The sequence below is a fragment of the Panthera tigris genome, chromosome A1, assembly GCF_018350195.1.
Source record: "Panthera tigris isolate Pti1 chromosome A1, P.tigris_Pti1_mat1.1, whole genome shotgun sequence".
Lineage (NCBI taxonomy): Eukaryota > Metazoa > Chordata > Mammalia > Carnivora > Felidae > Panthera > Panthera tigris.
In genome coordinates, this window is record NC_056660.1 from 68,193,011 (window position 1) to 68,219,799 (window position 26,789).

At 41.1% G+C, this 26,789-nt stretch overlaps 1 protein-coding gene and 1 long non-coding RNA gene across 6 annotated transcripts in view; one reads left to right on the top strand and one right to left on the bottom strand.

Moving 5' to 3' along the window:
• Positions 1–26,789, top strand: part of MBNL2 (muscleblind like splicing regulator 2) — a 158,004-nt gene that overhangs the window by 103,666 nt on the left and 27,549 nt on the right. For 3 of the 5 annotated variants that reach the window (XM_042979456.1, XM_042979461.1, XM_042979480.1), the window contains 4 exons: positions 8,509–8,709; positions 11,442–11,705; positions 18,944–18,997; positions 19,673–19,826. In XM_042979456.1, the coding sequence (XP_042835390.1) occupies positions 8,509–8,709; positions 11,442–11,705; positions 18,944–18,997; positions 19,673–19,826 (673 nt within the window). The remainder of the gene's footprint in view (positions 1–8,508; positions 8,710–11,441; positions 11,706–18,943; positions 18,998–19,672; positions 19,827–26,789) is intronic. The other 2 variants (XM_042979478.1, XM_042979470.1) reach the window with 1 other exon arrangement.
• Positions 22,788–26,789, bottom strand: part of LOC122236729 — a 74,329-nt gene continuing 70,327 nt past the window's right edge. Inside the window, exon 3 of the long non-coding RNA XR_006214959.1 lies at positions 22,788–23,144. This is a non-coding gene — a long non-coding RNA (uncharacterized LOC122236729). The remainder of the gene's footprint in view (positions 23,145–26,789) is intronic.

A 26,789-nucleotide genomic window follows, 5' to 3' on the forward strand; every position in this document is an offset into this window, starting at 1 on the left:
GCTTCTAAATCACAAGAAATCTCAGAATAAAAAGTGTGATAAACTTAAAAATCATCAACTCTACAAATAACTTCAGAATCTCAGGAATGCGTTAGTGACATCATACAGTATAGTAAGCCAAATAATGGCCCTGAAAGGTACGTGGAACCTGTACATGTCACCTCTAAGGAAACCAAGTCGTCTTTGCAGATATGATTAAGTTAGGCATCTTGAGATGGGGCAATCCTCTTGAAATAAATGCAATCACAAGTATCCTTATGAGAAAGAGGCAGAAGGAGAGTTGACACATAGAGAAGAGGAGAACAGCAATGTGCCCATAGAGGCAGAGACAAGTGTCGAGGCCACAAACCAAAGAATGCCAGCTGCCACCTGAAGATAGAAGAGACAAGGAATAGATTCTTCCCTGGAGTCTCCAGAGGGAACATGAAATGCCAATACCTTGATTTGGGCCCAGTGAAACTGACTTCAGACTTCTGGCCCTCAGAACAATCAAAGGATAATTTTGTGTTGTTTTAAGTTGCCAAGTTTGTGGAAATTTCTCAGACCAGCTACAAGAAACTAATACATGCAGGAATTGCTTAAGACAAATAAACTGATAAACATGGAGTAGAAGAACCACGCCATTTTTAGGTTTCCTTCTAAGCTAAATTTCTCTTAAAAAAAAAAAACAAACGGTGGATATTTTTTCCACTCCCTCTGACTTCCATCCACCCTAGACCTAATCCATTGACTATCTCACCACCGCCCGCCATATTACTAAACCAGTGGTCACTTTTGCCTTCATTGTGTTCATTTGACCGCTTAGCCATATGCAACATATGTAATCAACCTCTCCTTTGTGGAATGCTCCTTCTTCTTTAATCTGTATTCCTCTTCTGGAAAAGGCTGGAGATGTTGCCCATTATGTTCCTTTGCTCTACATTGAGGTTCCCAGCACTGGACATTTCTTTTATTGACCCTCTCCTTCATGGTTGCATCCATTCCTATGGCTGTAAATCATCTGCAGGCTGAGAACTCCCAAATATGTTTCCAGACCTCTCCTCTGAGCCCCAGGCTCGCATATCTAACTTCCTACTGGACTCACCTTTAAATTTCTCCCTGGAACTTGACATGGTTAATTCCAAATTCTTTATTTGACTAAGTTCCCGTTTCAGTAAATGCAACCAGCAGCTTCAAAACCAAAATTAAGCAGATTCTCTCACATCGAGTTCATCAGCAAGTCCTGTCATATCTGCTTTCAAGTCTATTCCCTTCTCGAACTCCCCAAACTCCCATCTGAGCCACCATCAATCTTTCATTCAAAATACCTTGGAAGCATTTCCTTTCTAATCTCTCAATTTCCATTCTTGCTTTATTCCAGTGTATTCTGCATATGGCAACCAGAGGAATATTTTTAACACATAAATGCATCATACCACTCCCTTACTTAAAACCCTGCAGTGCCTTCCCATTTCATTAGAGACGAAGCCAAATATGTAACCATGCCTATGATCTATAATGTCATCTGTGGTCTGGTCCCATCAGCTCACCAACTCATCATGGGCCACTCTTTCTGTGTTCACTAAAACCGAACTTTCAGCTCCACACATACACAAAGCTCTTGCTTGCCTCATGGCCTTTGATCTTGCTGGAAGTATCTATCCTACTGCTCTTCACATGTTAACTTCATCTTATGCATAAGGACTCCAAATCTATCCCCTGTGACCTACCACCAATCTCCATCACTATGAGTAAGGCCTTCTCATTTCTGCTTATCCATAAAAATAAATTGTAATTTTATTTGTTTGTTCTTTCCCATTAGGGTTTAAGTTCAGTAAATGTGCACACAGTGTCCTTGTACAATGTTTAAACCATTAAATACTTACCGAATGAAAACACAAACCATTCTTTCCTTTTATGTCTCCAATTCACTGTATTTTGAAAGTCCCCTTAAATTTTTCCTCCTGGCAGTTTTTCTCTCCCCAGTTCCTAATGGGAGTAATTCTTTTCCTTTCCTTCCTCACACGCTGCACCTCCCCCAACACACAACCTTCATATGTACACTCAAGATAAAGAAGTTGGTGGTTGGAACTAAAAAATTAGTTCACTAATATTGTAGGATACAAAATCAATACACAGAAATCTGTCATCTTTCTATACACTAATAATGAACTCTCAGAAAGAAAAAATAAGAAAAATGTCTCCTTTCCAACTGCATCAAAAAGAATAAGATACCTAGGAATAAATTTAACCCAGAAGATAAGAGACCTGTACACTGAAAACTATATGAGATTGATGAAAGAAATTGGAAGGCAGCTATGCTAACCACTATACCACCAACGCAAGATTGATGAAAGAAATTGAAGAAGGCACAAATAAGTAGGAAGATAGCCCATGCTCATGGATTGGAAGAATTGGTATTGTTAAAATGTCCATTCTACCCAAAGGGATCTACCGATTCAAATAGTCCCTATCAAAATTCCAATGGCATTTTTCACAGAACTAGAACAAATATTCCTAAAATTTATATAGAGTCAAAGAGACTGAATAGCCAAAGACATCTTGGGAAAGAAGAACAAAGCTGGAGGTATCATGCTCTCTGACTTCAAACTACGTCACAAAGCTATAGTAATCAAAACTGTATAGTATTGGCATAAAAACAGATACGTAGATCAATATAACAGAATAGAGAGCCCAGAAACAAACTCACTCACATAGGGTCAACTAATTTGCAATAAGGGAGCCAAGAATATACAATGGGAAAAGTCTCTTCAATAAATGGTGTTGGGAAAACTGGACAGCCACATGGAAAAGAATGAAACTGGACTGCTTTCTTACACCACACACAAAAATTAACTGAAAATGGATTAAAGACCTGAGTGTAAAGTCTGAAACCATTAAGCTCCTTTCCTAAAAGAAAATATAAGTGGTGACATCAGTCTTGGTGATGATTTTCTGGACTTGATAACAAAAGCAAAGACAACAAAAGCAAAAATAAACAAGTGGGACTACTTCAAACTAAAAAGCTTCTGCACTGTAAAAGAAACCAGCCACAGAATGAAAAGGCATCAATGGAATTGGAAAAACAATTTGCAAATCATAGATCCAATAAAGGGTTAATATCCAAACTATATAGAGAACTCATACAACACGATATCAAACAAGCACACAAAATCCTATGCCCATTTAAGAAATGGGAAGAAGATCTGAATAGACATTTTTCCAAAGAAGATATGCAGGTGGCCAACAGGTACATGAAAAGGTGCTCAATATCACTAATCATCAGAGACTTACAAATGAAAAACACTATATTACCTCACATCTATTAAACTGGTATTATCAAAAAGATAAGAGGTACCAAGTTTGGCCAGGATGTGGAGAAAAGGAAATCCATTGCATTGGGAATGTGAAATGGCACAGTCACTATGGAAAACAGTATGGAGGTTCCTCATAAATTTAAAAAATAGAATTACCACATGGTCCATCAATTCCACTTCTGGGTATTTATCCAGAGAAAATGAAAACACTAACTTGGAAAGATATCTGCACGCCTATGTTCATTGCAGCCAAGATATGGAAGCAACTCAAGTGTCCATCAACAGATGAATGGATAATGAAAATGTGATATATATAAACAATGAAATATTATTCAGGCATAAGAAAGAATGAAATCTTGCCATTTGCAACAACATGAGTGGACCACAAGGGCACTATATTATGTTAAGCAAAATAAGTCAGACGGAGAAAAGAAATACTATATGACTTCACTTGTACATAGAATCTAAAAAACAAAACAAAACAAAACAAAAAACAAGCTCATAGATACAGATAGATTGCTGGTTGCCAGAGGCAGAGGAGAGGAACTGGCAAAATGGGTAAAGGGGGTCAAAAGTACAAACTTCCAGTTATTAGAAAAGAAAGAAATTCGTGAGGACATGCTATTCAGCACGGGGACTACAGCTAAGAATACTGTAGTATTCAACTATGTAGACATAGTTGAAAGTTGCTAAGAGAACAAATCTTAAACGTTCGCATCACAAGAAAAAAATTCTGCAGCTACATATGGCGATGGATATTAATGACTTACTGTGGCGATCATTTCACAATATATACAAATATCAAATCATTGTGTTGTGTACCCTAAACTAATAGAATGTTGTATGTCGGTATTACCTCAATTTAAAAAAAAAAGAAAAGAAAAAGAAGTGGGGGTGGGGGAGGATAGAGATTTAAAAGCCTATACAACCCAGTCCTTGGGGACAAGGTCTTGCATTGAGTATTCTGCCCTCCAGAGATGCTTCTGGAAGTAAAGAGAGGAGGCTTAAGGGATGCCATGTTTTAAGCCTTTCAGTTCGAGTGCCAAATACCTACCTTTGAAGTGAAAGCTTTCTAAATGTATGAACTCTCACGCTCCTGTTTTAAAAAGTCAATTGACTAAATTTTAGAACCGTAAAACACCCCAGGCCACTTAGTCATTACTGCTCAGCACTGATCCTTCCTTGCCACTACAAAATATCAAAGAACGCGTGCTGAATGTGTGTGTGTGTGTGTGTGTGTGTGTGTGTGAGAGAGAGAGAGAGAGAGAGAGAGAGAGAGAGAGGATCTTGGAACCTGGATCTACTGGTAGAGTGCACTGAACAAGAAGACCAGCGTGTGAAACGCTAAGGAGAGAGAAACACAGGAGCGTGAAGTAAAGAACAGAGGTTAGAAACAGCAAGGCCAGCATTTCAGAAGCCATTTTCTCCCACGAGACTCTGTAGCTCTGGTCTTCTGGCCTCTCTGGCGGCCGTTCGTTCTGAGCAATGCCGGGGACCAAATGGATCCCATCTCAGACAGCCTGGCAGCAGCCGTTCTGCACAGAGCACGGGGCCGACTCCCCCGGGGCCGACTCCCCCGGGGCTCTAGCTGGTGGTGTGCAGAACGGAATCATCTGGAGATGCCACCTCTCTCTTTTCTCAGCTGCAGCGAAGCACTGAATTCAGACGCGAGGACGCGGTGTCAGCCCGGACTCTACCTGGGGAGTTTTCATTTGAATCCGGGATCTGAGATCCACTCTTCCAGGGCAGCGGCACTGCTGTTCAGAGCAGCCTCACCCTCCCGTCTGGAGAAGGCACCCGCTGACTGTGGGACAGGGCTCCCTGCCAAGGCTCTGGCTTTACACTCAAACACATCAGGGCGGCTGGGGTTTTTTTCTCCCCTTTTCTGTTTTAAGAAATTACAAACAAACAAACAAACAAAAATCTAGGGAGTGCAGAGGAATGGAAATAGCCCCAGCCTGGGAGTCAGGAGTCCTGAGTGCTTTGCCTCAGCAGCATTGACGTTGGGTGATCTATTGAGTCTATAGTCCGACCTGCTTCCACCTACTGTGATGCCACACTTGCTCCTCACGGATAACGAGAAGGTTAAAGAAGACAGTGTGTGTGACAGTGCTTTGGAAACAGCGGCTCCTATGTACGTGTAAGGCAGCACTGTCAACAATAATAATGGAGTGCCCGTCTCTGAGAATGACTATAACTATTTTTTTTTTTTTTACTAATCGCCTTCAATCAAAAACACTGTATTAAAAAAAGAGAAAATATCTCATTGAATCTGTCTTCATGAGGCCTATCAACTTTTAACTGTCAGCTTCACATGAAAGAAAATAGGTATTTTCCCCAGCCCATATTTCAAAAAGGAGAAAACATTTGCTATCATTAAATAAGAGTTTATACCTCTATTATTATATCACCATGCTGATTATATGCCTGTTATAGAATCAGTGGATGATTTTGGGGGGAAAACTTTATTAATACCAATTTTTACACTACCCGTGACACCTGCAATTCGCTGAGTTCTGACCATGGGAAGTGGGGAAGAGGTAGCACTTTGTTCAGCCCAACTTTTCAAGTCAACTGGTTTTACTTCCTTGAGAACTAAAGCTCAGAGAGGTTAATTCACTGCCTAGGATAACAGTTCACTGGCAGAGCTCGGGATTTGAATCCAGATCACTCTCGGTCTAAAATTTGTGTTTTTCTTTTGAAATAATACTCTCTCTGAGCTATGTGACAGCTATCATCAGTAAACTGCAACATTCATTTTAAGGGTTTTTTTTTTAATGTTTATTTTTGAGACACAGAGAGAGAGAGAGAGACAGATAGAGCATGAGCAGGGGAGGGGCAGAGAGAGAGGGAGACACAGAATCTGAAGCAGGCTCCAGGCCTGAGCTGTTAGTACAGAGCCCGACGCAGGGCCTGAACCCACAAACTGTGAGATCACGACCTGAGCCGAAGTCGGACGCTTAACTGACTGCCACTCAGGCTCCCCTGCAACGTTCATTTTAGATCATTAAATTAGATGAACAAGTAATTTACATTTTGGAAAGCAAAATTTTTCTGATTTTAATAGATTTATTGATATCCAAAAAAGGTTTCAGGAAATGAGTTTTGAGGTTCTGACATCCCACCGACAGTCAAGGTACAACCTGTATTTATGTCACCACACTGACCCTGGCTTCAAATGATCCACAAGAGGGAGGGTTGGGAATTTGCTGCTGCAGAAAATCAAAAACGGGCCTGTGAGGGAGAGCTGTTTTCTTTAAATGTTTACTTTGATAATTGGTCTCTGTGTTAAATTACACATTCAGTACAAGTGTTTTAATACCTATTTTCACTCTCCATCTATGACAGTGGTCCCCAAACTGGGCCACACATCAGATCACATAGTAAGTTTTTTTAAATGCAAATTTCAAGGTCCCTGCTTAGACCTATCGAGTCTGGCGATATTTCTATTTATGAAATTCCCCTCAGGCATTTCTGATTTAGCTGGTTCTTTGAATCCCTGATCTGTTGTGATTTATGACCTTTCAGAGTTGATTTTTTTTTAATTCTAACATTAGATAGTCATACTATTTAAATCACTTGGCTTTTTTTCAATGGCGCTAACTCATAAAAACTATAGTTACTGAAAACCGCAACTTTCTGTAATTATGGCTCAATGGGTTGAAAATGGAAAACATACACATATAAAATTTGGGAGAAAAAAAAATCCTAACTGCCATCTATTTCCCATGTTGAGACCTCATGTTGCAACCCTGTCCCAAAGTGAATTTGATGTCTGAGCCATAAAGATCTAAGAGCTCCTCGTGGGAGGGCTATAACAGCGCTCGCAGGCCATTAGAATCACCTCTCACAGCCCCCAGCCACTTCGCTAAAGACCTCCAGAACCTCTGAGAACTCCTTGAACAAACTATCAGTAATTCACTGTTTTCTAACATGAGCATCCATAAGAGGTATTTTTCCGTTATTGCTGTCAACAAAAAATTTGTTTAATAATAAACATAGATTGTTATTTTTCCCATATGTTCAACAACTCATTCAGAGCCGTAAATAGAAAACAAGAATGTTACTCACAATATATAAATAGAGGGGTAGCGTGACATGGCCGAGAGCATGGTTTGGTTATTAGAAAATTGCATTAACACGTGATTGCAAATATCTGCAAACTCCTCCTAAAAATAAAGAGGGTAAAAGTCATCAACTATCTAAAAAGCCAACCAACCAATGAAACCATACAGGTACAATTTAGTGTAAAATTCATTCTAAGAAAAATCTTTAGCGTCTTACACTTTTAACATTGGTTCTAGAAAAGTGAAGCAAACTTTATTGTTCTCTTACATTATTTCCTTTCTGGAAAACATATTTTTAGGTGGGGCTTTTAAAAATTATTATCCCATCAACCCCCTAGCGCAGTTCTTTCTTATCTCTGGACAAGGAGTGTAGCGATCAAGAAGTTTAAATGAAGTACGGTATGCCTTTATCACTGCTGCATTGATTTTAACCTAGGAAACCAAACCAACTTTTAGTGGCCAGTTGAAAAATTGGCCAATTAAAAAGTTCATGTTCTCTCATCCAACCTTTTAGGCAGGGAAGGTTAGATCTAGACACAGTTGAACTGGACCGAGAAACAGCAGGTCCATATGAACACTACATACAGGCTAGTGACGGAACGTGGGAACATGATGCTGAATCAGAGCAAATACAGTCCCAGATAATCCCCAATTTTTGAGAATGTATGTACTCGATCAACTTGAAAATCAGGCTCTAATCAAGGTTTTTCTTTCCTCCTGTCCTTTTTTGAGATGCAAGGAGGAGAAATCAAAGATTAGGAGTCAGTTTTCCATACGTTTACCCCCTTCCTGTTGTAACATTCACTGTTTGGAATGATGAGCAATGACAGTGAGAATTATTGTTTTTTCTTGAGAAAACTTTCATAGGAATAAAAATTTAATCCGTTCCCTGTAATTAGGTTTCTATAATGTGCTCGCATGTTTTTGTATGGTTTTAGGAAGAGAGGATATACGTGGATATTATTTTTTTTAAGCAAAACAAAACAGGCAATCTAATGAACTTTCACAGGCCAGCATCGATTTACGCAAGTAACACAAAGGGTCTTGTGTATGGTGAGTAAGTTCTGCTCAAATGACACTTACTGGTGATTTTTTAAAGTTTTATTCTAAAGAAATCTTTGTCCTGTGTTGTCTTCCTTTAACAGCCCACTTTTCCTGTAGGTCCCGCAATAGGGACAAATACGGCGATTAGCTTTGCTCCTTACTTAGCACCTGTAACCCCTGGAGTTGGGTTAGTCCCAACGGAAATTCTACCCACCACACCCGTTATTGTTCCCGGAAGTCCACCCGTCACTGTCCCGGGCTCAACTGCAACTCAGAAACTTCTCAGGACTGACAAACTGGAGGTACTTCATTATATTTGTGGTTTGAGATGCATCTGGGGTAGAGGTGTACTTCTGTGTAAGTGAATGCTTATAAGATATTAATTCAGTCTTGCAAAACAGCCATGCACACGCACACACACACATTCATCTAAAAGCCATGCATTCGTAATTCTGTGGTTTCAATTTAAGGCAGAGTTATAAAGGAAATTAGTCTGTAGGGAAAGAATTAGTTTAGCACAAACAAAATTCAGCTGTTTGGAATGTGTGTTCAGGGGCAAAATATTTAACAACCAGTGGAACACTGAATCAATCACTGTGTAGGCCATAGAGATGGCTCCTGAAGGCCTCCAGCTGTGCTGGCATTAACCTTTCATGGCTCCTGGAAAGGTCTGAGAATGGCCAAATCAGAAGAATTTGAAACACCTGGGGACAGGGGTAGGGGTAAGTGGAACTATGACTATTGACCATTTGGTATGATCACATTTCAATATTTTAAGAGCTAATATGGTTATATTGGAACGTTCCAGAATATCAGCCCTGGTTGTACTGTTGGTAAACAGGGGAACTGGAAGCTGGGCGTATTAAGTATTCATTGAGATATTTTCTTTAAGTTCAAGTGTTCGGTAAAAGTCAAGAAAACACGTTCGTATAATTATAGAAGATGATCTTAAGTCATAAGTCAAGCCAACCGTTACTGGGTAAACTTTCTCTTTAATCAGAGTAAGAGGATTTATCTTAGCTACTATATCCTGTGATATTTAATAGAGCACTTTATGCAGTAGTGTAGAGATTCTGATAGATTTTTTAAAGAGCTCCTTTAATTCCATTACCTATTTAAGTTGTTAGGTGATATATGTATGGTTAGGATGTACACGGTGCTTTACATTGGATCATTGGAAGATGTTCTTTCAATGTGCATTTGCTTAAATATTTACCCAATAAATCTTGAGGGCAATACAGTGTTGCTGCCTGGTATCAGCTTCAGTCTGGAGCATATGAATCCCAAAACGAAAAGACTAAAGACCCTAACACTGCTGTTTTGATCTAGCCTGCCCCTGTGAATATAGAACAGACCTTTCATGGTCTAGAAAAGTGTTTGGGGCTCCACCTGCTGGACCCATGGAGTGTTCAGTTCGTGACTGTGTGGTTTAGAAAACAAATTAAATCAGCCGAGTTGGGAACAAATTGTCCTCCCCAACAGGACTGGTAGACAAAAACATAGAAAAATAATTTACAATGACTTTAGCAGGCCTTCATGAAGTTCATTTCAAGCCAGGAATGAAGCCGGCTTGTCCTGCACACGGCGACCCTTGGTAAAATGCTTGACGGCTGGTCTGTACCTCTGATGTGGTCTCAGACTGGAGGATTCCATTTAGAGAGGAAGGCTTACTCGGAATTGATGGGAACATCTTAGTAGTTTTTATTTGTACATTTTATGAACTAAAGATCGGAATATTGGCTTATATCCAAAGCAGGAGGAAATGATGAGCAATCTTGTGACTTCTGTGTTACCCTTCAAACCCTCTTGGCCACTGGTCGGTGAAACTGTGTTTCCCAAGTAAGTTTGACTGTCACAAAGCTTGACTGTCACATCAGTGACCCTTCATATAACGTCACTGATGGCCGAGATGCCAACCACCGCTTACTGGCTTTGGAATTAGAGCCTAAAAGGAAAATAACTTACAGTTTTACTCGTAGTTCTGTCCTGCTAATGATATTTATAAACCTAAGTGTTATGTCTATAGGTCAGTCATGTCATCTTATATTATCGATATTCAGGGCAGAATCAAGAATGCGCTTTAAATTCTAAAGAAAATTTTCTTTATACAATAAACTCTTGATGCATCGGAATTCTTAGGTGATGGAGCATTTAGGGTAACTAAGGATTAAGGACTAAAAAAGCAATAGCAACAACACATGAGTACTTGGAACTCTATTCCTCCTTCCCTCCACTTATTTCTTTCCCCTTCTTCCCATATTTCTCTTTTTGTCTTTTCTTTGTTTTTTTATCTTCTTCCGGTGCCATCAAAAATAATAATAGAGTGATCTTAAATGCAAGTTTCAACGTCTCAGCCTCGATTGTTCTGACTTATGATTATAAGCGTAAGTTATCTTTTTAGAGCCCGGGAGTCCTAGGGGAAAACAGGAGTATTCAGATTCACCCCACCCACTTGCCATCCTCGGAGAAGGAACAAGCTTGTTTCCCCCAATCCCTTCTGGAGTTGTACAGCTGTGACCTGGTGGCTTGACCTGTGAGGAAACTATCCCTCCGTGCAAAACAAACAAACAAACAAACAAACAAACAAAAAACTATGGCATCCCAGGGTTGTCAGAGTAGGAAAAGATTTGGATGTGCTTACAGATGTCCAAATTATATACTAGATGTCGTTAAATACATATATTATGTCCTAATTATTAGAGATGTGTATACACTAGCCCAGGGACAAATGGAGGCTTTGTTGATTTTTGTTATTTTAGCGAAAACTGCGCATTTTGACTTATTTTCTCAACAGAGTCCCACCCCAGCAAAGAGGGCGAAGCAAAACTCAAATTAGTTTGTCAGGGACTCTGGTTACTTGAGCTCTGCACAGCAAATTTCTAGTGAAACGGCACGAAAGCCCCCATTAAAAGAAAGGAAAAGCATTTATTCCTTTTTTGTTTTTTTCAACGTAAATGGCTGCGCTCGCAGAGGTAGTTCCCGACGGCCATCAGCCTCTCTTCTGCATCGTCTGCTTCTCCCCCCTGTGTCCTAGGTATGCAGGGAGTTCCAGCGAGGAAACTGTGCCCGGGGAGAGACCGACTGCCGCTTTGCACACCCCGCAGACAGCACCATGATCGACACAAACGACAACACCGTAACCGTTTGTATGGATTACATAAAGGGGCGTTGCATGAGGGAGAAATGCAAATATTTTCACCCTCCTGCACACTTGCAGGCCAAAATCAAAGCTGCGCAGCACCAAGCCAACCAAGCGGCGGTGGCCGCCCAGGCAGCCGCGGCCGCGGCCACAGTCATGGTAAGTGAGGCGCGCCCGCCGCGCACCTTCCTCCGCCCGGGAGCCCTTGGCGCCGGGCGGCGCTTTCCCCGCGGGATTCAGACGCTCTCCCAAACGATCGGGACCTAGGGAAGGCTGCTATTCCTGCTGCTCCGCTGCCTAAGTTCTGTTGTTGTTTCCCCCCCGTTTTGTTTTGTTTTGTTTTGTTTTGTTTCCCCCTCCTTCCCTCCTTCAGCACAATAAGTAAATCCCTCGGGCGCAGGGAACCCCGGCGAGGCGTCAGCGCCCCGCCCCGGGGCCCGTCCTGCTGAGAGTCCGGCCTGCGCTGGCCTGGACTCCTCCTGGGAGCGGGCTCCGTGGCCGGCGCCGGCGGGAAGGTGGGCTGCAGAGCTTAGCGGAGGGAAATGCGGCTGAGCGCTGCGCGGCCCTGGGGGCGGGGAGGCTAGCAACAGGTGACCAGTGACGGGCTCTTCCTACTCCTGTTCCCCCCGCCCCACCCCGTCCTTCAAACTATCCCCCCCCCCCTCCCCCGTAAATGCAATTGTCTGCAGAACATCCAGTCACGAAACAGATGAAAATGGAGCTGCACTGACTGGTGCTTTAAAAGGGGGAGGGGGGGGGGGGCGGGTAACACAGCCTGGAGTCCCTGAGTCACTGTACTGTCCCTTAGAGACCAGCTGTCTCTGCCACCTCCTCCTGCTCCTCCTCTCCACTCTTCCTCCTCACCATCATCATCATCATCATCATCATCATCATGGCTGGGGAGCTGTTACAGCTCCAGACTCTCAGGCCCCACCCCAGACCTTTGGGATCAGAATTCTAATTCTAAAATATGCTCAGGAGGGGTTGTATCCACATTAACAGTTGACAAGCACCTGCCTGGAACACTGGTTCTCAAACGTGGCTATGTTTTGGAATTACCTGAGGGGTCTTAAAAGATTTCAACACCGGTCCTTTCCCCCAAAGTTTCTTATTTAATTTGTCTGGGTGTGGCCTGGGCGGTGGCCGTTTTTTTGGAAACTCTCATGGGATTCTCCTGTGCAGCATGAGAACCATCACACTAGGCTGTAGAAATTTCTAGTTAATTTGTTTTAACACGAGGTCTCTGGCTTATCAGAAGCTCACTTTACTATATGATAGACACTGCGCATTCACTCATTCATTGAAAACATTTAAGTTTTTTTAATGTTTATTTATTTTTGAGAGAGAGAGACAGAGCACAGGCAGAGGAGGGACAGAGAAAGAGAGAGGGAGACACAGAAGCAGGCTCCAGACTCTGAGCTGTCAGCACAGACAGAGCCCGAGGTCCATGAACCGCGAGATCGTGACCTGAGCCAAAGTCCGACGCTTAACCAACTGAGCCACCCAGGCGCCCCCAAAACATTTAATGAGACCTGCCATGCAGCAGACACTTGCTGGGAACATACACACATTAAGAGGGCTTCCTTACCCTCAAGGAGCTTGGAGTTTAGTGAGAGCAACACTGCTGCTCAGGGATGATGGAAATGCATAATGGGTCCCAGCGGGGAACGAAAGACTCGGTGGCCAATGCTCCCTCGGAAGAGACAGACGGGGCTTCAGAGATGAAAGGTGTACTTTAATAAAACAGTATTCTAACTAGCGACTGCCACCCCACACTTGGATAACTGATCAAAATGCAAGCGTAGCTGTTACACGTAAAAAGCTCCTATTATTCAACATTCTTCCCACAAATGTTTTTAAAGGCCTGGCCCTGTGAGTGCCGGGGATACAGAGAGAAGAGCACAGAGCCTGCCCTCACGTGATGACCGCGTTGGGCGCGGTATGTGGTCACACAGACCCTTCCGATCGGATCCTGTTCCCAAGAGGCTTGAGCACTGGCCCTCCGTCTCCCATGGTTTCTCCTCAGAGTCTCTGAGGCTTTGGTGCTTTTGCCTCACATCTTCTTAGTCTTATGTCCCCAGACAGAACAGTGATTTTTCTGAATGTGTGAGTTTCTATATACATGCACAGGTGTATGCAACCACAAGAGAGAGAGTCTGTCGTACAATATAGAGAAATTCTCCCTCTCTTTTGTTCTAGTAAAAGAGCAGTTTGCAAAACTGATTGTAATTGGGAACCGAACGGGGGTGGGCGTGGGGAGGAGAGTAAATTGGTTACTTAATGCTGATGGAAAAGGAACTCTTCTAGTGAGCAAGTGAGGTCTTTTCTACCTTTCTCCTATGTGGAATCTGTCTTCCCATCCTCTTAGTGAAGATCTCATCCTATAGAAGTGAAAGCCTGGGTGGCTCAGACGGTTAAGCATCTGACTCTTGATTTCAGCTCAGGTCATGACCTCATGGTTTGTGGGATCAAGCCCCACTTCGGGCTTGGGATGGCAGTGTGGAGCCTGCCTGGGATTCTCTCTCTCCCAATCTCTCTCTTTCTGCCCCCTCCTGTCTCTCAAAAATAAATTTAAAAAACTTAAAAAAAAACAAAAACGAAGTAAAACTGTTTTTTCATTGCAATCGTTGTTTTAGGCCAGCCCCAATTTATCCTAACTGGTGTATTGACAGTTAGGCCCAAAGAACACATTTTTTCCTCTGAGGACTGCGGTTGCAGGAGACAAAAACCCAACCGAAGTAGCTGAAATAAAAACTTTGGACTTCGTGCGGTGCCCTCCAAAGGGAGTAGAAGTAAAACAGAGATCAGGATGCCTGCATCCAGAAACTAGAAAACCAGTAGGTCTCTCTTTTTTTCTCTTTTCTGCCTCTCTTGGTATATCAACTCTGTTTTCTAAGACCAAGTTCTCCAATGCAACATTGACCACGGCTCCAGACCCCTATAGGGATACGTTCTTATGTCTTTCGACAAGAGAGAAAACAGTATCTACTACAGCAGTTCTAATTAGAAAAACTAAAAAAGCAATTAAAGGTCATTTTGGGGGCTGTCTTCATGGTTAGAGTACGAGCGTGCTATGATTGGCTCAGCCTGGGTCACGACAGCCGTCTCTGGCCACTGGGGTAGGCGACGAGGTTCTGGGAATATGAAAAAATTAGTCCCTCTATCTCAAATACCTGTTGATACAACAAGCCACTGGTAGTAATAGTGACCTTAGGGCTAAGCCCTGAATTTATCTGAGTCTTGATTGTATCTGGCTGTTTATTAGAAGTAGCAATTGTAATGTCCACTATCTATCTATCTATCTATCTATCTATCTATCTATCTATCCTTCAGTCACTGAAGGAACAATGCAGCCACTCTATGTCAATGGTAGGTGACTTGGGTTGGTGGGGATAAGAGAAGACATAGGCATTTACACAAACACGTCCTTCCTCAGCTTGGTATTTTAAAGTCAAGACTCCTTCTCTGTGTGTGCTTCTGCGTGCCCTTCTGCGCATTTTCACATCACACTTACCAAGATGCATAGAGGTATTGCAGTGGATGTCAGTGTATGTAGTTACCGTATTTTCCCAGATAGTTATACTGTACCCAAATTTGGAGTTCTGATATTTCAGGGGATCTTGCAACATCGTCAAAGACAAGCCAAAGGAATGTAGTTTCAGAAGAAAAGCCAGCTTCTTTCTGACAATGACATGAAAATTATTGAGTCTGTCATGTCTTTTTAGTTGAAGTGAGAGGCTTATGTGAACCCACTGAGATGCAGTTGGGTAAAGTCAAAGTATTCTTACTCTAGGAGCAAGAATGCCCAACACACGGGAAAAAACCCTCTTATTTTATTTCCTTACTTAAAAGAACAAATGAGAGTGATGATTGCAGTCAGAAGATCTTAATATTCCATTCACCTGGGCTCCATGTCTGAACACAAAGAATTTCTGTAATGCAATTTGTATTATTGTCCAGGGATTTCCCCTTCTTTTGATTAATTGGACCCTGAAACACATTTAAAGCTTTGATTCCAGAAAAGGAGACATTTATTTCCTTTAGAGCCTTATTCTTTCATAATACGTCTTAAAACGTGGGCCTCATCCTCACCAGAATTTTTTTAAATGTGAAAACAAGGCAGACAGAGCGTCTCTCTGGTAATTTTCACACAAAGGGTATGTGATCTTTAAGCAAGCCGTCTTTCTTCACAATCCTACAACATGGGGCTACATGGGAGAGTCCTGTTTTGTGAAAGGAAACGGGGCCAGCTGCCGTCAGCTAGATAAGCTTCAACCGTTCAAGAAAACATGTACAGGAACTTTGAATTCCATCCTATTTGTCTACATCCCTTTCTTCCACAAGAAGGCAGCAGCTCTGATTATTGTCACCGGGGTTTTCTGACTCCTCAGAGTTGGTCTTCGCCCACAATGCCTGGCATGGGCCCTTGGTTTGCGTGCCTTGACTCGCGGTTGAGTTGTTCTTTGAGCCAGAGAAGGAAATATCTGGCTGGATGTACACAAAACTGCAGGTGGTCCAGAAAGGGCAGAGGGTCCAAAACGTTGTTGAGGCCAGCAGGAATGGATGCCAAGGGTCCGGCACATAGTCGAGGCCCAAATAAAGAACTTCTTTCTCTGCTTAGGTACCTAACGAAGCTTCTAAGACCAGCCATGCTTGGTGATCTCTAAAGTCTAGTCTAAGCCTGAAGACCTTTCAATGTAGGTAAACATATGACAGCAGTCAAGTCATTCTTCTACCGCAGAGTATCTCTGTGTTACAAAGCCATACTATAACGTGGTTATTAATCCATACAGATTTTTTAAGCTTTATTCTACGCATGTGCTTCAAAGCATGAGGTGTGCAAGATACTAATATGTATGCCCAACCTTTGAAAACTTACTGTTTCCTTGACAAGACATGATATGGGGCGCCTGGGTGGCTCAGTCGGTTAAGTGTCTGACTTTTGACTTTGGCTCAGGTCACGGTCTCACGGTTCGTGAGTTGGAACCCCACATCGGGCTCTGCGCTGACAGTGTAGAGCCTGCCTGGGAGATGTTTTATTTATTTATAAATAAATATAAACTTAAAAAAAAAGGAAAAGATTTTTTTCTAGGATATTTTTCTAAGATATTTGTGTCTAGGAAAGATAACTCACAGTATGCAGTGGGAGAAAAGGAGATGCTGGCCAGCTCAGTTTAGAGCTCTCAGTGTCCTCACATTGCTAGGTTCTTCTGATTTCTGTGGACATGAACTTTCATCAATCTAAGATCAGAAAAAAAAGAGCATTAACCTTCCAGGTGAGGATCCTAGGGAGACATGTTTGCTATTTCTTCTTCTACTTGGAGACGTCATTGAATGATGCTTTGTTCAATCAAAATTTCATTCATAAACGCCATCCTTTGGAGACATAATCACTCTTGCAGTTAGCATAGCAGACAAAATCAACCCAACAGTAGACCTGCTTTGGAACTCCCAAGGACTGGAAAAGGGAAGAGAAGAACTGAGTCCAGAACGTTGAGACCAAACTGATTCTGAGTTTGTGTTCTCGGTGCACTTTGTGAGAACGGGCTGTGCAGCCTTATACAGTTAGCACAGACGAATTTAAGCTTAAAGAAACGCATTATCAAGCAGTGTCGAGACTCTGCAGCAACCGAAGATCTTAAATAATGTGGTGTCATGGAAGTTACATAATGGGGAACTTACGTCTGAAGAAAGAATATCCAGTACAAAGAAGCTTTCTTATTGTGAGGCTCTCTGGGTTTTAAAAATGTTGTAATTCTACTTCCAGAACACTCTTTTTATATTATTTGATGGCCTCTATTAAGACTGCCTTCCCAAACATTTGTCTGTTGGACATTCTAAATCTCTTCTCTGCCTTCAATCCTTTCCTCACCCACTTTCTTTCTGCCTACCTTGCCCTTCTTTACCTCCTGGCACCTCTATACTTTTGATCTCGAATCATCAAATGATGATGAAAAGAGCTCTGTCTGCAGAGGAAAATATCATTAACTGTTTCCCATTTTGAGAGTTTAGTAGTACCTCATATTATTGCAAATGCCATGGTTCCAGCTCAGAACTTTAGAATATCACGTTTTGTATTGGTTACACAAACCTTAGGGATTTACCTATTGTGCTACCCATTGAAAAAGGGGTATTTCATTTTTTATTTGCATTGGAGCTACTCCTTTTGTTTTATTTTTATTTTCACAGAATTCCATCATAGAATTTCCCATTTTTTACAGGAATAGGAACATTTTTTCACCGTGGTCTAAATCGATATTTGTTATTATTTCAGCTGCTTAAATGAGACAGTCTGCCCCCAAATATGGTTATAAGCTAAAAATATTATTTTACATCTAATATTTCAAGCAGTCCTTGGCTATTTTTTTTAGCTGTTTGCTCTTTTTAGCTGTTGTAACTTGTTCTAGCCACGAGTTCCACTTCTCATTAACTGGGTTGGTCACTGATTATAGCTGAAATTACAAATAGAATTATTAAATAGAGATTATTCTGATACCTGAGAACACTAAATACCTTTTTAAAGGGTATTTTCTTAGCATAATCCGGTAAGTTGTTTGAGATAAATTGAATTATAATTTCAAATGTAGTGGAAAACACAGAATGGATGATAAGTTAGTCATTAGAAACAGTACAACGGGATGAGAGTGGGAAATTTGAGAAACTTACTATTCAAATTCAAAACTTGTTAAGTTTGGAACCTTATTCCGTGTTGCCAGATCCATGCTAGCAGAGTGAAGAGAAGAATTGAGACAATTATCCACATGATTCAGACAAAAAATTAAGATCCAAACCCAAACAGTTTTGCCCAAATAATCTTGTGTTTGAATATTTTTTTGCCTGAATTTTTTGTCTCAGTTTGCCACTTCATTTTGTTAGGCTAGATCTTCATTAACAATTATTTTTCTGAACATTAAAGATAATATCTTTTTCTCACTTGGATCTTCCACTTAGTACATTCGTTATTTTACGTTTGGAAACTAACTTATCAGAAGTTCATCAATCCTATGGCCCTTGAAAGTTTTGCATTTTTTTTCTGAAGCAATATAAAAAATGCTTATGGTGTGTATGCAAGCTGCTGTTTTAATTAACTTTCCTGAATTTCAAACATCTATATTTTACTCTCTTATATGCTTTTAACTAAGGTATAGTAGATGCATTTTTGCTTCAATACTAATTTAAGGTGTAATATTCATTTCTTTAGAGAACATTTTTGTTGTTGTGCATGCCTAGTGTTTTGTACGTTGTATATTGCATTCAGAATATTTTTTTCCTTCTCACCTATCCACAATGCAATGCCGTTCCCATGATGCACCTCTGCTTGCTGTTTACCTGTATGTTAATTCGCTTGAATCCCATTGGCCCACTGCCATCATGTGCTCGCTGCCTGTTATTAAAAGACTCAGTCGACTGCCAAAGCAATGAAGCGACCTCTCGAAGCATCTGTAGACCTGGTACTTTGACCTTTCACCTTTCGCTTTGCATGTAGCTTTTCAGAGAACCATCTGAGATTTGTATTACTTGTAAAAATTGGTTGCAAATGATCATTATTATTAATTAATGGAAAAAAATAAGGTGTTTAGCCATCTCATTTTCATATGTAATATGTGAAATAAATTAATCCTAACCAATTTTAATACGTTTTCCAAAAGAGTGAAGCAAATTTAAATTACTTGCCTCGGAAAAATGCGCATTATAATTCTTATTAACCTTTAAATCCAAGAAATTGCCGTTTAGTTAACGAAGAGAATAGGTATTAATAATAACACAAATGCTTCTTTCCCCCCTTAGAATAGTTTAACTCGTTTTAAAAGCTGAAGTCATTTTTTATTTTTTTATTATTATTTATTTATTTATTTATTTATTTATTTATTTATTTTGGTGTTGCTTGATAGTTTTTCTTTTCCTTAGTTGAGATGCTACCGTTTTGGGTTACAGAAATCATGCTTCCGCTCTCAATAACAAATTCTCACTCATTCGACATTGCCGCTGTTTAAATTAAGGTGCATGGCAGAGGCATCTCCTTAGCTGTCATTTTGAAAGAGAATGTTGGACTTGATGATCTCTGTGGACACGGAAGGTGTGGTTACTTTGAGTTATACATGTCCTGTCCGATTCTTTCCTCATAGGCCTTTCCCCCCGGTGCTCTTCATCCTTTACCAAAGAGACAAGCACTTGAAAAAAACAACGGTGCCAGCACGGTGTTCAATCCCAGCGTGCTGCACTACCAGCAGGCTCTCACCAGCGCCCAGCTGCAGCAACACACGGCATTTATTCCAACAGGTACGTGCCCTGACAGCTCCAAGTCCCGTGTCCGTGTGCCCTTCCGGTCATGTGCTTTCTCCTCATCCCTCAAAGCTGTTCGGTGGCATCTAGTTTGCTTGTAAAGGTACAGTCAATACAGCCTGAAACTCATCATTGTCCTAGCTAGCTAGATACATTTACTTTGCTTGGATGATAGCGAAAGACTGTCAGGTTTCTAAAGCCAAATATTTTAGAGAGTTGAGTGACAGACTGAACCTGTGAGACGCAAAGAGTGGTCAGTTAGGCCTCTTGGTTTCTTGTATCTGCACATGCTGTGTAAAATTGTTTATGTCAGTAGGGCCTTTTTATGTGTGACAGTTCAGATTTGTCATTAACCCTGAATGACCTAAAAATAGCAATTCCAGTAAATACTAACCTTTTTTTCCCCTATTCCTATTCAGAGCACTAAACAAAAAACCAAGGCTGTTCAAATTAAAGCGATCTTCTTCTCATATTTTACATCCATTCTCTCTCTTTCTCCATCGTTCTCAGCTTCACCAAGTGCACAAATAGATAGGGCTCTTACTCGCAGTTTCTGAGCCAATGCCTGATAGTGTTAGCTGCTCAGGTCCATTAACTGTATCATTCCACTAAAAGATGAATTCTATTAATCACAGAATCTCGAAGTTTAAAGGATTCTTAGTGATCTCCTCATCCAGTCAATCGTTTTACAGATGAGAAAACTGAGGCCCCCTAAATGTGAGGTGACTTCCCAAGGTGGCACAGCTAATGAGACAAGGACCCATCACCTAGTTTCCCCGTGACCGGTCCGACGTACCGGGACATGACACCACGCGGCTTCCGTATGTGGAGTCACAGAGTTCTCCCTTACAGCTCGGCAGTCATAAAACATCAGATAGAAGCGAAGAAGCAGAAGTGCAAAGCATGCCAACCCTCCTCCTTTTTGTACCCACCTCCCTGACCCCAGACCTACACACACCATATACGAACACAAAGTCATCATATATTGACCATGGTATTGACTTTTTAGTCTGTGTTAGAAGCAGGGATAATGTCCTCAAAATAAATAAAGTCTCCTCCCACTGTTTAAAAAAAAAGCGAAGAAGAAGAATCAGAGAGTAACTTAGGCTTTTGTGAGAAGACGGTCCACTGAGTTCTTAGTTCGGAAGTCAAAATTTGCATCCCATGATAGTGACTGGAAGGCAAATATCGATGAACAACAGTTTTGTCCAAAAGAGCTTGTTGGTCCTAATCCACATGATTGGACTTTTTGGGTTTCTTTTCCATTTCTTTAAATCCTGTAGCATATCAGGAATTAACGTGGGAGGGAGCAGAATCGCTATTTCTGTGGTATTCTTTGTGTAAAAGTTACACTTTGAAATGAATTGTCAACCTTTTAACAATATTTATTACAGTAAAGATATAAGTTATGTGAGGAAAATCGTTCTTAGTGTTTAGTTTTCCTATTTTACTTCCGCTTTTCTCTTAAGTAGATTCATAGACCTGTGGAGTGAGTTTCTATATCAGTACTTACTGAGACTTATTGTACTTAAGGTTCTATCACAACCTTAACTAGTGACATTTCAGTGCAGGGATAGCACAGCAGGACTTGTCATTGTAAGCCACTAGATATAACATGTTTGTAAAATAATAACTAGTAGGTAAACTTACCTCGAGGTCTCGTAGGATTTCTAGAAGCGTCTTATTTTATAGACCTCGTCACTAGATATTTGAAGAGAAAAAAATCAGGGAAGAATGTACAGAGGGGTAAAACATAAAAGGACAAGTCTGTTTCTGGAGACTGGGTAATAATTTCAGAACAATTTCCTGAGAATGCCTTTGAAACCCTGGAACTTAGTCGTGTAAAAATGTGAAGGCCTCTTAACTCGTATTTAACACTTCAATCCAATAATGACTGCTCTATTAAATCACTGAAAGAACCCTCACTTAAAAATGTTTCACCTGGAAACCATTTAAAGACTTCCAAAGCAAGAATGGATAACATCCTTGATGCAGTGACCTGATTATTGCTGATGGAATGATTGTATCGAGGAGCGATAGGCTGTACTGGTTGCTGTGCTTAAGTACTTCTGCCCCCTGCTGGATTGTTTAAAAACTGTCCGTGTGTCCGGCAACCCTCAATTGTATGCACTTTGGGAGCCGAAAAGTGGGTCCTAGCCCACTTAATTCTGTGAATTACAAGTGTTTCCATCTGTAACATGATATCAATATCATAGTGAACAACCATGTGGCTCTCGTGCTCTGAAATGGTATATCAACTTCTAAGAAGTTTTCACATGTTTTTCTTAAATGATGAAAGAGAAAATAATTTTCTCAAAAGGCAGTTAGTGTAATCTTTCCCCCACTTAAACCCAGAACAGAAATTTTAGTGTTTATCTTGGCTCTAGCTTTTATTTCAGGCTTTCTTTCTCATAAACCACATTTTCAACTTAATTTTAAAATGGTAATGATAATGATCATTGTTAATCACTGTTGTCTTAAACGTCTGCAAATTAAGTGATGATGTTCAAACATAAGTTTTGTAACTTGGCAGATGGGTGGGCCCATTATTTTTAACATGACAGATTTTGATTTTTCTGTAAATACTTTATATTAATATCTATCCTATATGAAACAAAAAGCATTTCGTGTTCTCCTGGAGGCCACCCTTTACCGAAAAGTCATTCATAGTGGAATTTTGGGGGTTGTTTTTTTTAAGATCCCTAACTTTTATTTCTTTTTTTTCCCCCCACTGAGGTGTCATTGACATGGAACACTATATCAGTTTCAGGTGTACAACATAATGATCTGATATTTGTATACACTGTGAAATGATCACCACAGTATGTCTACCTACCATCTGTCACCCATAGTGAAGTTTTTGATATGTTACTAGAACTCTCCCAATGACACAGTATGAATTTGGATTTTAGGAATTCTGCCTCCAGACTGTGGAGATAGTAATGTAAAATATCATGCAAAATATGGGATTTCTCTCCCAAACCATGCTAACATAATTATCACCTTGGTTGGTGCCCTAGCACGTTTGTGGTGGGTAGGACTTTTCCTTTTCTCCCTTTTTTTTTTTTTTTTTGATAGGGATTATTTTAATCTAGGAGTTATACTTTTTCTTTGCTATGTTAGGAAAGCAGCAAAAACCACACACACTTACAAAAATAGCAGGGTAATAATTCTTGGCATTTCTCTGACAGGTTTATTCTGAGTTACTCTAAGTGTTCTTATAGGCATTTTCTCATTATTCTTCAAGATCATTCTGGCAGCAGCAGGCGTAATTATTGGCATTTTGCAGATGGAAAAACCGAGGCTGTGTCTATGCTGCAAAGTGGAAAATATAATTAATGGAAATATCCAGAGAACCCTAACTCACAGATTCTAGAGTTGGAATATTTCTGCAACCAAAGCAGAGAATAGTTGAGAAGTCTTTGTTGAGAGAGTTAGTGCCTTAGTGAAATGTCTCAGCCGGTCAGAACAAAATGACCCACCGACTCTTTCCTTGATATATTTCATTGTACTGGATGTACAGAATAACCAGAACAAGGAAAAGTGTTAGCACAAACATTGTCTAATGATCAGAAACCATAATGTTATGTAAGGTTATCACACACCTTGGTGAAAGATTTGTCAGCATTCAGTGGAAACTGTATCTGTACCACCACAGCAGAATCTATTTGTCCCACTTAATTCAGCAAACAGTTCTTGAACACATAGTAAGTTCTGGGTTCCAGATCCAGTAATGAGAATACCAGGAAGAGGCAAAAATCAATACAATGCAGAGCGTTAAGGGCCCCTTGGGGCATGAGCAAAGCTATTTGAGAGGGCAGCAAGAGGCAATGCATTAGGGCCATCAGCATGTGCAGTGGGTGGTGGTGACAAAGGATCCTGAGAAGGAAAGAACTCTCCAAAGGAGAAGAAATTTGCTTAGGACTTTGAAAGGAACGTTTTCCCAGCGGAGGAAGAGCATCCCAGGCAGGGGAGACAGCCTAGGTTGGGGAGAGCATATTCAAGGAAGAGCAAGTTATCCGTTTTAGCTGCAGCATAAAGTATTTAAGGGGCAGGAGGAGGGCGCAAGGGCGGAAAAGAAGATGAGAACCAGAATCTGGCACTGAGTAAGATAGCCACGCAGAGCATAAGCTATTTGTTTCCAATATTCATATCGTTTGTAGAGCACACAGAGAGAAAGAAAGGCTCATGAAATTAATTTGGTTGAACATTTCAACCACATCCTGAACTGAAGCTGAAGTGACACATTCGATCCCGGCTCAGTGTGGCTGCTGGAGCTGCTGTAGATGGTTTTCAACCCAGTGACATTTGCATCCGTGACACAAGAAAGCCCTCCAAGAAAACCCCTCCACATGGGAATGCAACAGAATTTTTATGGGCCTAACTTTGAATCCAGCCATGGTTCACTCTGAAATGAAATCATTTACAAAGTGGGTACATAAATTTTAGGAAAAGATTGATCCCACTGCACTCACTAATGGCAGAGAACACCCATTCAACCGACTGTCCACCTACTGTGTGCCCCAAAGACCTAGACAGACAATGAACGCTGCCCTCCCAGAGTTAACAGCAGAAGAGGAGAGATGGATGTTCAAGAAATGCCCATATAAATATGTAACTTAAATGTTTTATAAATCCTATGAATGAAAAAGTAGAGTTCAATACGCTTGAAAATAGAAAACTGATTTAAATGGCATGTGGAGGTAGGTAAAAGAGCAATTGAACAGTTTTCTAAAGAAGTGATATGTGCCTTGAGACCCGGAAGATGAAAAGAGTAGGGCGAAGATAATTCCAGGCAGAGGGGACAGCTTGTGGGAAGCCCAAAAGTAGGACAAAAGTGCGATGTGTTCAGTTCAAAGAAATGATAGACTAATCTGCCCGGGTCACAGTGCCAGCCTCCAGAGAGGGGTATAGAACAAGCCAGGGAGATAGACACTGGACCCTAGGGGACCTTTATCCTAAAAGCAATGAGAAGGCAGTGAATTGTTTCCAGCGGAGAAGCGAACAGACCTGTATTTAGAAAGGTTTACTCTGACAGCAGAGTGGAGACTGGATTAGGCAGGAGACAGGAAGGCAAGCAGGAAGACCAGTTAGGACATTATTACAGGGCCAAGCCTGGAGACAATGGCGATCAGGACCGGAGAAGTGGCAGGAGAGACGCACAGACGGACAAATGCAAGATGCATTTTAGAAGCAGGATTGCTTTGGCTTTTGGGTGAGCCGGAGCAGGGAATTTCAAGAGGGAAGGCGGATGCATAAATGTGGAAGCCTTGAGCTCATAGATAGTATTTAAATCCTGGGTTGAATGGTATCATGAATTGAATGATGCCTGGAAAAAGCACAGAGTAGGTGCAAAGGAGCCAGAAGTGAGTCCTGAAAAACTCCAGCATATAGAGATATGGAGTATGTGTGTGTGTGTGTGCGTGCACGTGTGTGTCTGGGTTATCAGAAAATCCAAGGGAAAAGACTAGTTTATTACGGAGGGAGGGGCTGAGTGCCAAACGTTACCAAGACTCAGGAAGTTAGATGAAAGTGGAAGAGTTCCTACTGATTGCACAAATACGGAGTTCTTGGTGACATTAGCAGTTGGAGGGAAGACGTGAAAATGAAAGCCAAAGTGGAAAAGATTGAAGAATATGTGGGGTCGAGGAAGTGAAAATTATTGTGCAGGTAACTTTTCAGAAGTTCGGTTATGAAGATTAGAGAGATAGGGTGAGAGAAAGAGAAGGAGAAAGAATCCTGTCGTCAACAGGATTTTGAGATGTGCGTGTGTGTGTATGTGTGTGTGCTAAATCAGACATATTAGCACGTGTTTGCTGAAGACTCCATTAAAAGCCCAGTTAAATAGCTTCTTTTCCTGACTAGTTAATGTTAGCCTGACCAAAATGTACATCACGCAGAAAGTACCCGTCAGGTGTGAACAGTTTGGCAGAGAGAATAAAGGCCTTCACATCTCAGATTCTTCGCCTAGTATCTCAGAAAACAGTTCTAAAACCCTAAGTGTGTACATCCATTCGTTAAAAAGAGTTTTCCTTTATTCATCACAAACGAATGTTCTGTCACCTACATGACCCCAACCTTCAGGTATCTTATATTATATTACCTTGATTTTTAGTCTAAGGAACTGAACCGGAAGTAGGTCATTCATTTTTTTCAGTACTCTACAACACACATTTCTCTTCATGGTCAGAGTTTTCTGATTCAAGCACATTAATAAGACAACCCCCAGAGAAGGCAGCTATTCCCCTGGAAGGAATGAAATCTTCCCTCCCTCCCTCCACCTGGAGGCCAACCTGATTTCCTAGTTTTGCCAAAGGTCTCCCTCAGAGATCACCGACTAGTAGCCATGACAAAATCGCTAGCCCTGGTCCTAACTCAGCCCCAGTTCTGCACTATTTTGCCTCTACGATATTCAAGCTTTGTTGCCAGCACCACTTCTTTATAATGATGAATCTCGTAGCAGAAAACAGATCACATATGCATCGAGGTCATTCTGTCACAAGAATGTCAGCCTTCCTAAACTGTAGGGCTTAGGAGCAATAATCCCAAGTTCACATGACCTGCGAGCATTTGATTTGGAGGATATGGAATCTTAATTACTGCTTGTATTTTCACATTGTTTTTGACACGAAACAAGCACAGTTTTAATGCAGTAAGGTCAGCGTAATCTAGTAAATACAAAACCTGACCTGGATTTAGGAATAGAATTCTATTTTGAGCCTTACCCTTGACTCACACTATGCATGACCTTGGAGTAGTTACTATGCCTCAGATTTTTCATCTGTAAAATACCTACTTCCTACCTTAGAGGATGACCTTGATACTGTCTGTAAAATACCTTGAGGTCTTAGAGGAAGGACACTGTAGCGTTGTCACATGTCATTCTTATAAGAATCATTTCGATGGATGTGAATAAGAAGTGTGAAAAGTAAAGAGTGAGCTTTGAGTAATATTGGCTTC